Source organism: Cervus canadensis, chromosome 13 (assembly GCF_019320065.1).
Source record: "Cervus canadensis isolate Bull #8, Minnesota chromosome 13, ASM1932006v1, whole genome shotgun sequence".
In the NCBI taxonomy this organism is placed as follows: Eukaryota; Metazoa; Chordata; class Mammalia; order Artiodactyla; family Cervidae; genus Cervus; species Cervus canadensis.
In genome coordinates, this window is record NC_057398.1 from 39,985,524 (window position 1) to 39,998,469 (window position 12,946).

At 39.3% G+C, this 12,946-nt stretch overlaps 1 protein-coding gene across 11 annotated transcripts in view; it reads right to left on the reverse strand.

Moving 5' to 3' along the window:
• Positions 1-12,946, reverse strand: part of DNM3 (dynamin 3) — a 619,318-nt gene that overhangs the window by 377,424 nt on the left and 228,948 nt on the right. For all 11 annotated transcript variants that reach the window (XM_043486187.1, XM_043486184.1, XM_043486188.1 and 8 more), the window contains 3 exons: positions 6,954-7,052; positions 6,209-6,369; positions 521-663 (listed from right to left, as the gene is read on the reverse strand). In XM_043486187.1, coding sequence (XP_043342122.1) covers positions 521-663; positions 6,209-6,369; positions 6,954-7,052 — 403 coding nt within the window. The remainder of the gene's footprint in view (positions 1-520; positions 664-6,208; positions 6,370-6,953; positions 7,053-12,946) is intronic.

Below are 12,946 nucleotides of genomic sequence, written 5' to 3' on the forward strand. Positions count from 1 at the left end.
ATATGGAAATTTAGAAAGATGTACGATAACCCTATATGCAAAACAGAAAAAGAGACACAGAAGTACAGAACAGACTTTTGAACTCTGTGGGAGAAGGTGAGGGTGGGATGTTTCGAAAGAACAGCATGTATATTATCTATGGTGAAACAGATCACCAGCCAGGTGGGATGCATGAGACAAGTGCTCGGGCCTGGTGCACTGGGAAGACCCAGAGGAATCGGGTGGAGAGGGAGGTGGGAGGGGGGATCGGGATGGGGAATACGTGTAAATCTATGGCTGATTCATATCAATGTATGACAAAACCACTGAAATGTTGTGAAGTAATTAGCCTCCAACAATAAAAAAAAAAAAAAAAAAGAAAACAAAGACTCAAGGCTTATTTTATGACATATACAAAGCCTCATATACTTTACTTCTATGGAAAAAAACCTAGAAATTAGCATGACAAATAGACTAAGGAAAAAGCAAACTGAAGAAATGAGTTTCAAGTGCTGAACAAAGGAAGGGCAAGGTGACTCACTGCAGCAATGCTTTGGTCTTCCGGGTGGGGTCCTCTGGCTTGAAGTTTTTGTAGGCTTCTACTTCATGTTCTATGGACAGCAACTGGCCCTGTAGTTTGTTCCTGAAGTTGGGCAGGGTGTCTCGAATGTGGTTGGTAAGTTGCTAAATAAAACAAAACAAATTCACGCACACATATAAGAGACGGAAGTTCAACTCAGAAGATAAAAATTGGCCTTTACTGTTTTCCAGATCAGTCAAAACCTTAGAAAGTCATACACACATGTAAGTCTGGCTGTGTAGACAGATAGTAAGAAGTTCCAGCTCTCTCCTACACCCAAGGTCAAAATTCCCTCAGCTAAAGTCACTCGCTGAGACTATCTCTTTACATTTGGGATACCCTGTTAAAAGGCAGCTAAGGTTACTAATGAAGCTGCCTAATGACACCTTAGTATGGACTAATCTGTTGGATCAGCTACTCTGTCAAAAGGAACCTTAAGTTAGAATGTGGTACAAATGAAGGAAGCAGAGAATGACAGGTGCTGCCTGAATTCTCAGAACCAAAAGTCTCACCACCAGTGGAGCTCATACCCATGTACCTGTCAGCTGTTAACTTCCTTTCCATTCTTATAGCTCAGACAGGTGTTTCTTCTTTCCTGCATCTTTAGGCCCCAGTCCAACTGTGGTTAGTCCCTAGCTTACACCCTCAACAGGCTGTATATAAAAAGCCCTGGTATTGATACCTCTACCTAACCACTTGCTTTGGCATTTCCACTGAAGTCATCTGCTGACACTTCAAGCTTAGAATGAATAAAATTCTCTAAGAGATTTTCTAAGAGGGACAAAATTAATTGAGAACAAAGGTGGGATATAAACCCAGATTGATTAGCCCTCTACCTAATGCTCTTTCTGTTATAACATAATTAAGTCTGAATTAACAGGAAAAAAGTTCACCTTTTTGCATGGCTTAAGAAATAAACTCAGAATCAAGAGAAGAGAAATGTAAAAGTTATAGAAATCTAGGGAAAAGAATAATAAATATAAAGTGAGTCAGTCAATTCAGTTGCTCAGTCATGTCCAATTCTGTGTGACCCCATGGACCGCAGCACGCCAGGCCTCCCGGTCCATCACCAACTTCCAGAGTTTACCCAAATTCATGTCCATTGAGTTGGTGATGCCATCCAACCACCTCATCCTCTGTCGTTCCCTTTTCCTCCTGCCTTCAATCTTTCCCAGCATCAGGGTCTTTTCAAATGAGTCAGCTCTTCGCATCAGGTGGCCAAAGTATTGGAGTTTCAGCTTCAACATCAGTCCTTCCAATGAATATTCAGGACTGATTTCCTTTACAATTGACTGGTTTCATCTCCTTACAGTCCAAGGGACTCTCAAGAGTCTTCTCCAACACCACAATTCAAAAGCATCAATTCTTCAGCACTCAGCTTTCTTTATAGTCCAACTCTCACATCCATACATGACTACTGGAAAAACCATAGCCTTGACTAGACGGACCTTTGTTGGCAAGCTAATGTCTCTGCTTTTTAATATGCTGTCTAGGTTGGTCATAACTTTCCTTCCAAGGAGTAGGTATCTTAATTTCATAGCTGCAACCACCATCTGCAGTGATTTTGGAGCCCAAAAACATAAAGTCAGCCACTGTTTCCACTGTTTCCCCATCGATTTGCCATGAAGTGATGGGACTGAATGCCATGGTCTTAGTTTCTGAATATTGAGCTTTAAGGCAACTTTTTCACTCTCCTCTTTCACTTTCATTAAGAGGCTCTTTAGTTCTTCTTCACTTTCTGCCCTAAGGGAGGTGTCATCTGCATATCTGAGGTTATTGATATTACTCCTGGCAATCTTGATTCCAGCTTGTGCTTCATTCAGCTCAGCATTTCTCATGATGTACTGTGCATATAAGTTAAAAAAGCAGGGTGACAATATACAGCCTTGATGTACTCCTTTCCCGAACTGAACCATGTCCAGTTCTAGCTGTTGCTTCCTGATCTACATACAGATTTCTCAGGAGGCAAGTCAGGTGGTCTGGTATTCCCTTCTCTTGAAGAATTTTCCATAGTTTGTTGTGATCCACATAGTCAAAGGTTTTGGCATAGTCAATAAAGCAGAAGTAGATGTTTTTCTGGAACTCTTGCTTTTTTGATGACCCAATGGATGTTGGCAATTTGATCTCTGATTCCTCTGCCTTTTCTAAATCCAGCTTGAACATCTGGAAATTCATGGTTCACATACTGTTGAAGCCTGACTTGGATAATTTTGAGCATTACTTTACTAGCATGTGAGATGAGTGCAATTGTGTGGTAGTTTGAGCATTCTTTGGCATTGCCTTTCTCTGGGATTGGAATGAAAACGGACCTTTTCCAGTCCTGTGGCCCCTGTTGAGTTTTCCAAATTTGCTGGCATATTGACTGCAGCACTTTCACAGCATCATCTTTCAGGATTCGAAATAGCTCAACTGGAATTCTACCACCTCCACTAGCTTTGTCCGTAGTGATGCTTGCTAAGGCCCACTTGACTTCATATTCCAGGATGTCTGACTCTAGGTGAGGGATCACACCCATCGTGATTATCTGGGTCCTGAAGATCTTTTTTGTATAGTTCTTCTGTGTGTTTTAAATTTAAAGTAAGGGGAATAAGTAGACCCAAACTAACAGAAGAACCATTTTAAATCATTTATGTTTATCTGAGCTTACCCGTCTGTGTGCTTAATCACTCAGTCCTTTCCAACTCTTTGCAACCCCATGGACTATAGCTCTGTCCATGGGGATTCTCCAGGCAAGAATACTGGAGTGGGTTGCCATGCCCTTCTCCAGGGGATCTTCCCAACCCAGGGATCAAACCCAGGTCTTCCATATTGCAGGCAGATTCAAGGTTATCTGAATATACCTATGCAATAAATCAAGTTATTTAATTGTCAGTAGTTCATACTTATCCTATAACCTTGTCCATAGTTATGACTTGTTAGGTAGTTAGAATAGGAAAAATGAGTCCAGAATGGTGGCGGCTAAAAGACAAGGAAGGGAAAAGCCTGCAAAAATAGAACAAAGGAAGGTCTGAGGACCAGAGTGAGGACCTCAGGTAGAACAAACAGCACTCCTGGCTAGCCCAATTTACATAGGGCAAGCACAGGGGGAGGAGGAAAAAAACATGTAAAAAAAGGAGCCAAAGGGCTGGGGGTCTCTCCCCTCTTCTCTTCGTGTCTTTAGGGTCAGTATGCCCTCACACCTCAAGGATGTATTTCCTGTATTTTCTAAATAAAACTGAGGTGTAACATGGAGCTGTAACACCAATCTGCCTGAGAGCTGTGACACAGTCTGTCTGAGAGCTGTGACACAGTCTGTCCGAGGGCTGTAATGCTGGACTGTCACTTCAAATTTTTGATGGGATGAGACAGAACCGAGGAAATGCCACACTCCTCCAACAGACTCTTCATGTTATTCCCCTGGCATGTGTTGCCATTATGGTTTTGAAGCAGAAAATAAAAGAATGGAGAAGACTGCATTCCCAGTAGCAATGCCCAAGAACAAACCCCAAATCTAAGAGTAATAATAACCACTTGACTGACTTCCCTAACTTCTTTTCTTGGAAGTGTCAACCTCAACATGACTGAAATCAAGTACCTAATATTCCCTTCAGAAGTTTCTCCATTTTGGTGATTTCATAATAACCTGGAACTTGGGAGTTATACTTGACTTTTCCTTTCCATCACCCACCCGAGCTCATCCACTGCCAAGTTCTCAATTTTCCCAAATATGCCCCAAATCTGCTTTCTTTTCCATCTTCACTGGCCCTAACCAAGACCAGGCTACCATCATTTCTCACTTTGACTCATAAGCGAGAGGTCTTCTCATTTCTCTTTTTTTCCCCCATTTCTACTCTTGATCTTCCTATCTGCAACCACCATAATCATTTTAACCCACAGATGTGACTGTTATTCCCCTTCTCAGATTCCTTAAACAACTGACTCCCCAGGGCTCCTAGGATAACAGTCAAAATCTTTAACTTTGCCTACAAACACAATGGGATTCAGCCACTGCCTTCATCTCCACATTCATCTCTTACAACCCATTCTCTGACCTCCAGCCATAATGATATTCTTTTCAATTCCTCAAAAATTTCCTGTCCTCTTTCAGTTTTTGCTACAGTAAGAGTCCTTTGGGGTCAGACGTGTTGGTACACATAAGATCAGCAATAAAATTATCCTAATTTCAGGAGACTTCCCTGGCAGTCCAGTGGTTAAAACTGTGTGCTTCCAATACAAGGGTTCAATCCCTTGCTGGGGAACTAAGGTCCCACATGCCATATGGCATGGCAAAAAAAAAAAAAATTATCCTAATTTCAAACACAGTGTGAAGATCCTTGAAGCAATAGAGAAACTGATTATACAGGACATGAAAGATCTTTAGTATAATATTTATTCAATTTTCAGTCAACCAGAATCAGTTATGCCATAATTTATGAGTCACCTATAATAACCAAATGGTCAATCATACCTGTTCTACTTTTTCAGTATTCATAGTTCTAACTTTATTATTTCTAATTATTTTAGTGACATTTATTATTTTTTCAGTTTATCTGTATTTTTCTTAGCCCAATACAGCTATGAAAGCAGAAATCAAAAAATAGTTTTATCAGAGCTAAATACATTGATAGAATATCATGATTCTTGCATGATAAACCAAAGTTCCTTCTCTAAAACAAGTTCATAATTTTTAAATGACAACTATATTATTGCTTTATGGCTTCCAAATATTCATCTACTCTTAATTGAAAAATACAAATTTCATATTAGTCTGTGTTACATCACTTAAAATAGAAGTATACTACTGTTTCTTATTTTCTAAAACTGCTTCAATTGCTGCCTAAATGGTTCAGATATAATGTTACTAGTAGCCTACTGTTGTGTTAGCCTCTACTGACAACTTCTAGGAGGGAACAATCAGAACAACTGTTAACTACTTGACTTATTTAAGTTCATAAATAAAAGTTAAAGCATACTTTTTGTGAGAAAAGTTGCTCACCACCTGAGTCAATATAATCAAAACTTGGGGTGGAGGCTCTAAACTCAATGACAATGACTCAATTCTACTAGGGACTGGAAAATATGTGAAAAAAAAAAGTACACTAAATTTTTATGGAAGAAATGTATACATACATGAAGTGAGGGGAGGCAAAGGACCTAATTCTATCTGTTATGGGGAAAGGGGTTATCTGGAAAAGTTTCTTAGATGAATGAAGATCAGTGATTGCTTCTGTGTTTTTAAGATTGGAAATTAAGGATCAAATCAATCCTAAACAAAATCATAAAGAAATTTTAACTTAACCATCACAGACTGACATTTCAAACAAAAACAGATGCCAAGAGACCAACTTTTCAGAGAGATACAAGTTTAACTCCTTAAGACAATTATACATTATGAATAAACATGTGCTAAAATGTGTTCCCCTGTTCACTGTTTGTAAATAAATACATATTTCTGATTAGTACACTGTTCTTTCAACAATATTAAGGTGAATTCTGGTCATTTAGAATTACTAATGGCATGGGTCTAAGTATCCATATTCATCTTTGAACATTTCTATTAATACTGTTATGCTAAATAGTTCAGAAAAAAGTATAAAATAAGAAATATGGATTCAAATAGGCATTCACATATTTTATAATTGTTCTTGTTGCTTGAAAAACAATTTTTACCTGATTAAGGACCTTCTGAAGGTGTGGGGTCCCCATCCGATCAGCAATATGTCTGTAAGCCGGGTGTGAGAGAAAAAATTTCCTTTCTGCCAACATGGCAGCCTTTATGTCCTTCTTCCCATCTATGTCCTTCTGGCTCCTGTTTACCACCCCCACGTAACCTAAAACAAAACACACACCTATGGAGTTGGGGGCACTTTTGGTTTCTTTTTCTGGGGAAATTTTAAAGCTCTCGAAGAGGCCAAATAAGAAAAGCAAAATTATTTTAAGACTCTGAAGAATAGATCCCCTTACAAAACTCAATTTGAGATATCAGTATTTAATGAAGGCTGGACGATTTGGCTAATGTTGATTTTTTAGCATTAACAAAATAACGTCCTTTTGTCCTTAAAAGATCTATGCATTTAAATAGAGTAAATCTCTATGCAGCTTTGTCAGACAGTAGCAAGTAAATAATTCGGACTTAAACAGAATACATTTATGCAGACTATGATGAATAATTACACCCTTCCTTCAAACCCCTTCCTTTTCTTGTTTTATTCCTATTGTTTGAAGGAATAGTTCTTTCTTTGGATCAATTATACTACATCATTTGGGAACACCATGTCATTCCATAAAATGTTTAACTAAGCTTAAATCCATTCTTCGCAATGTGGAGGCATAAAAATTCAGCCTCCCATTGGTTTCCCAGTTGTTTCTCTGCCACACCATCAAAGAAAGTCCTGTATAGGACACAGTACATTACCCCTGCGAAGTGGCAGCAGCTTATTCTCTAGAACATCCCTGGCATCCGTTCCTTCATCCATGAGATCCAGTTTGGTGATGACTCCAATGGTTCTCAGACCTGCACCACAAACAAACCACACATTACACAATTTGCAGAGACCAACAAGTTTCAGAGACATATATGTCTTAATGTTAATTGCAAAGCACTCATATTTCTGGTTCCTTCCCTGTTCCTCCCCATCTTATTTTGTTTTCTAATCCACAACTATCCCATCTGGTAAATGTCAACAGGATGAGGCAGAGAGCTGCCAAACCACCCATCCATAAGATAACTCTTGATCCAGGAGAGAAAAAAACAAATAGCTGTTTCACCAAAATACTTCTAAATGTATGAGTTTATTTTTGTACTACATGTACATGTAAATTATATATTTAAATTATCCCCTCAGGGATTCCACACAGTATGGATGCTTTCATTTTATGCATTACATTATTAAAAACAAAAAATAGGTTACACATGGACCAGTGATGTGGGTATGTCAGAAACCAAAGCTTATTATTGATCCAGGTCTGAGCACTTGAGATCAAAATATAAAGAGAAGAAAATTAGGTACAGGATACCATCATTACCAAAAACAAACTCACAAGTCTCACATATTCATTGTTGCTTAGAAAAGGAAATATGACTTAATGGAAAAAAGACTGAAATAGGAATTCTGAGCCATGGATTCTAGTCTCAAGATAAGTCACTTAACTCTCTGAGTCTCAGTTTTCCTCTTCTATAAAAGAAACAGCTGGAAATCATGAATCAAAGGTTCCTTTCAGTAATAAAATAATGCAAAAACCTAAACATTTTTTGTAGCATATCAGATATACTGTATTTGTTCTTTGCTCCCATCATTAGATAAAATGAACAATATTTGCCTACTGATTCATCTTTTTCAGTGTATTTATTTAGCTTCTCAATTAAACATGGTTAACTGGATACAAGTTTTTATTTTTTATCTGAAACCACTCTCAATGGCTTCCTTGATGGCTCAGTTGGTAAAGAATCTGATTGTAATGCAGGAGACCCGAGTTCAATTCCTGGGTTGGGAAGTTCCCCTGGAGAAGGGATAGGTTACCCACTCCAGTATTCTTGAGCTTCCCCTGTGGTTCAGCTGGTAAGAATCTGCCTGCAATGTGGGAGACCTGGGTTCGATCCCTGGTTTGAGATCTCCTGGAGAAGAGAAAGGCTATCAACTCCAGTATTCTGGCCTAGAGAATTCCACGGACTGTATAGTCCATGGGGTCACAAAGAGTCAGACATGACTGAGTGACTTACAGGTTCACTCTCAAATAATGCTTAATACTTTCTAAAACAGCTATGGTTTTAAATGCTTTAGACTAGTGACTACTGAAGTCTGAAAAGTTGAAAAGTCTGAAAATAAAACATTGGACTATTGTTGTGAAGTCTATCATTCCATAATTCAAATAAACACACACGGAACACCAACTGATAATATTTCACATTTAAATATAAACAGACAGCCAAGGAGATGCTCTAATATGAATCTAAAACAAGTAAACACTATACAACTGAACTTGAGGGACTTCCCTGGAGGTCTAGTAGTTAAGATTCTGCTCTTCCACAATTCATATGGAAACACAAAAGACCCTGAATAGCCAAAGCAGTCTTGAGAAAGAAGAATGGAGCTGGAGAAATCAAGCTTCCTGACTTCAGGTTATACTACAAAACTACACTCATCAAGACAGTATGGTACTGGTATAAAAACAGAAATATAGACCAATGGAACAAGATAGAAAGCCCAGAAATAAACCCATGTACCTGTGGGTACCTTATTTTTGACAAAGGAGGCAAGAATATAAAAATGGGGCAAAGACACCCTCTTCAATAAATGGTGCGGGAAAACTGGACAGATAACATGTAAAAGAAAGAAATTAGAACACTTCCTAACACCATACACAAAGACAAACTCAAAATGGATTAAAGACCTAAATGTAAGACCAGAAACTATAAAACTCTTAGAGGAAAACATAGGCAGAACACTCCATGACATAAATCAAAGCAAGATCCTCTATGACCTACTTCCTAGAGCAATGGAAATAAAAACAAAAGTAAATAAGTGGCACCTGATTAAACTTAAAAGCTTTTGCACAGCAAAGGAAACTATAAGCAAGGTGAAAAGACAACCCTCAGAATGGGAGAAAATAATAGCAAATGAAACAATTGACAAAGGATTAATTTCCAAAATATACAAGCAGCTCATACAGCTCAATATCAGAAAACCAAACAACCCAATCAAAAAGTGGGAAAAAGACCGAAATAGACATTTCTTCAAAGAAGACATACAGATGGCTAACAAACACATGAAAAGATGCTCAACATCACTCATTGTTAGAGAAATGCAAATCAAAACTGCAATGAGATATGACCTCACACCAGTCAGAATGGCCTTCATCCAAAAGTCTACAAACAATAAATGCTGAAGAGGGTGTAGAGAAAAGCGAACACTCTTGCACTGTTGATGGGAATGTAAATTGATACAGCCACTATGGAAGACGGTATGGAGATTCCTTAAAAAAAAATAGGAATAAAACCACCACATGACCCAGTAATCCCACTCCTAGGCATACACCCTGAGGAAACCAAAATGGAAAGAGACACATGTATCCCATTGTTCATTGCAGTACTATTTACAATAGCTAGAACATGGATGCAACCTAGATGTTCATCAACAGATGAATGGATAAAGAAGTTGTGGTATATATACACAATAGAATATTACTCAGCCATAAAAAGGAATGCATTTGAGTCAGTTCTAATGAGATGAATGAACCTAGAACCTATTATACAGAGTGAAGTGAGTCAGAAAGAGAAAGATAAATACCATATTCTAACACATATATATGGAATCTAGAAAAATGGTACTGAAGAATTTACTTACAGGGCAACAGTGGAGAAACAGACATAGAGAATAGACTTGTGGACATGGGGAGAGGGGAGTAGAGGGTGAGATGTATGAAAAGAGTAACATGAAAACTTACATTACCATATGTAAAACACATAGCCAGTAGGAATTTGCTGTATGGCTGAGGAAACTCAAACAGGGGCTCTGTATCAACCTAGAGGGGTGGGATGGGCAGGATGATGGGATGGAGGGAGGGGATATATGTATACCACCATTATATCTACGTGGGCAGGAATCCCTTAGAAGAAATGGAATAGCCATCATGGTCAACAAAAGAGTCCGAAATGCAGTACTTGGATGCAATCTCAAAAACAACAGAATGATCTCTGCTCGTTTCCAAGGCAAACCATTCAATATCATGGTAATCCAAGCCTATGTCCCGACCAGTAATGCTGAAGAAGCTTAAGTTGAACGGTTCTATGAAGACCTACAAGACCTTCTAGAATTAACACCCAAAAAAGACGTCCTTTTCATTATAGGGGACTGGAATGCAAAAGTAGGAAGTCAAGAAACACCTGGAGTAACAGGCAAACTTGGCCTTGGAGTACAGAATGAAGCAGGGCAAAGGCTAATAGACTTTTGCCAAGAGAACACACTGGTGATAGCAAACACCCTCTTCCAACAACACAAGAGAAGACTCTACACATGGACATCACCAGATGGTCAACACCGAAATAAGGTTGATTATATTCTTTGCAGCCAAAGATGGAGAAGCTGTATACAGTCAGCAAAAATAAGACCGGGAGCTGACTGTGGCTCAGATCATGAACTCCTTTTTGCCAAATTCAGACTTAAATTGAAGAAAGCAGGGAAAACCACTAGACCATTCAGGTATGACCTAAATCAAATTCCTTATGACTATACAGTGGAAGTGAGAAATAGATTTAAGAGACTAGATCTGATAGACAGAGTGCCTGATGAACTATGGATGGAGGTTCGTGACATTGTACAGGAGACAGGGATCAAGACCATCCCCATGGAAAAGAAATGCAAAAAGGCAAAATGGTTGTCTGAGGAGGCCTTACAAATAGCTGTGAAATGAAGAGAAGTGAAAAGCAAAGGAGAAAAGGAAAGACATTCCCATTTGAACGCAGAGTTCCAAAGAATAGCAATGAGAGATAAGAAAGCCTTCCTCAGCGATCAATGCAAGGAAATAGAGGAAAACAACAGAATGGGAAAGACTAGAGATCTCTTCAAGAAAATTAGAGATACCAAGGGAACATTTCATGCAAAGATGGGCTCAATAAAGGACAGAAATGTTTTGGACCTAACAGAAGCAGAAGATATTAAGAAGAGGTGGCAAGAATACACAGAAGAACTGTACAAAAAAGATCTTCATGACCCAGATAATCACGATGGTGTGATCACTCACCTAGAGCCAGACATCCTGGAATGTGAAGTCAGGTGGGCCTTAGAAAGCATCACTATGAACAAAGCTAGTGGAGGTGGTAGAATTCCAGTTGAGCTACTTTAAATCCTGAAAGATGATGCTGTGAAAGTGCTGCACTCAATATGCCAGCAAATTTGGAAAACTCAGCAGGGGCCACAGGACTGGAAAAGGTCCGTTTTCATTCCAGTCCCAAAGAAAGGCAATCCCAAAGAATGCTCAAACTACCGCACAATTGCATTCATCTCACACGCTAGTAAAGTAATGCTCAAAATTCTCCAAGCCAGGCTTCAGCAATACGTGAACTGTGAACTTCCAGATGTTCAAGCTGGATTTAGAAAAGGCAGAGGAATCAGAGATCAAATTGCCAACATCCGCTGGATCATCAAAAAAGCAAGAGAGTTCCAGAAAAACATCTATTTCTGCTTTATTGACTATGTCAAAGCCTTTGACTGTGTGGATCACACAGTCGAAAACTGTCGAAAATTCTTAAAGAGAAGGGAATACCAGGCCACTTGACCCACCCCTTGAGAAACCTATATGCAGGTCAGGAAGCAACAGTTAGAACTGGACATGGACCAACAGACTGGTTCCAATTAGGAAAAGGAGTATGTCAAGTCTGTATATTGTCACCCTGCTTATTTAACTCTCATGCAGAGTACAACATGAGAAATGCTGGGCTGGATGAAGCACAAGCTGGAAGCAAGATTGCAGAGAAAAATATCAATAACCTCAGATGCGCAGATGACACCACCCTTATGGCAGAAAGTGAAGAGGAACTAAAGAGCCTCTTGATGAAAGTGAAAGAGGAGAGTGAAAAAGTTGGCTTAAAGCTCAACATTCAGAAAACTAGGATCATGGCATCTGGTCCCATCACTTCATGGGAAATAGATGGTGAGACAATGGAAGCAGTGTCAGACTTTATTTTTGGGGGGCTCCAAAATCACTGCAGATGGTGATTGCAGCCATGAAATTAAAAGACGCTTGCTCCTTGGAAGGAAAGTTATGACCAACCTAGACAGCATATTAAAAAGCAGAGACTTTACTTTGCCAACAAAGGTCTGTCTAGTCAAGGCTATGGTTTTTCCAGTGGTCATGTATGGATGTGAGAATTAGAAGAAAGCTGAGCGCCGAAAAATTGATGCTTTTGAACTGTGGTGTTTGAGAAGACTCTTGCGAGTCCCTTGGACTGCAAGGAGATCCAACCAGTCCATCCTAAAGGAAATCAGTCCTGAAAATTCATTGGAAAGACTGATGCTGAAGCTGAAACTCTAACATTTTGGCTACCTCATGCGAAGAGTTGATTCATTGGAAAAGACCGTGATGCTGGGAGGGATTAGGGGCAGGAGGAGAAGGGGACGACAGAGGGTGAGATGGCTGGATAACATCACCAACTCGATGGGCATGAGTTTGAGTACACTCCGGGAGGTTGTGATGGACAGGGAGGCCTGGCGTGCTGCGATTCAAGGCGTCGCAAAGAGTCGGACACAACTGAGCGACAGAACTGAACTGAACTGAACTGATGGCTGATTCATGTTGAGGTTTGACAGAAAACAGCAAATTTTGTAAAGCAATTATCCTTCAATAGAAATAAATTAAAAAAAAAAAAAAAAAGATTTTGCACTTCCAATGCCAGGGGTATGGGTTCAACTC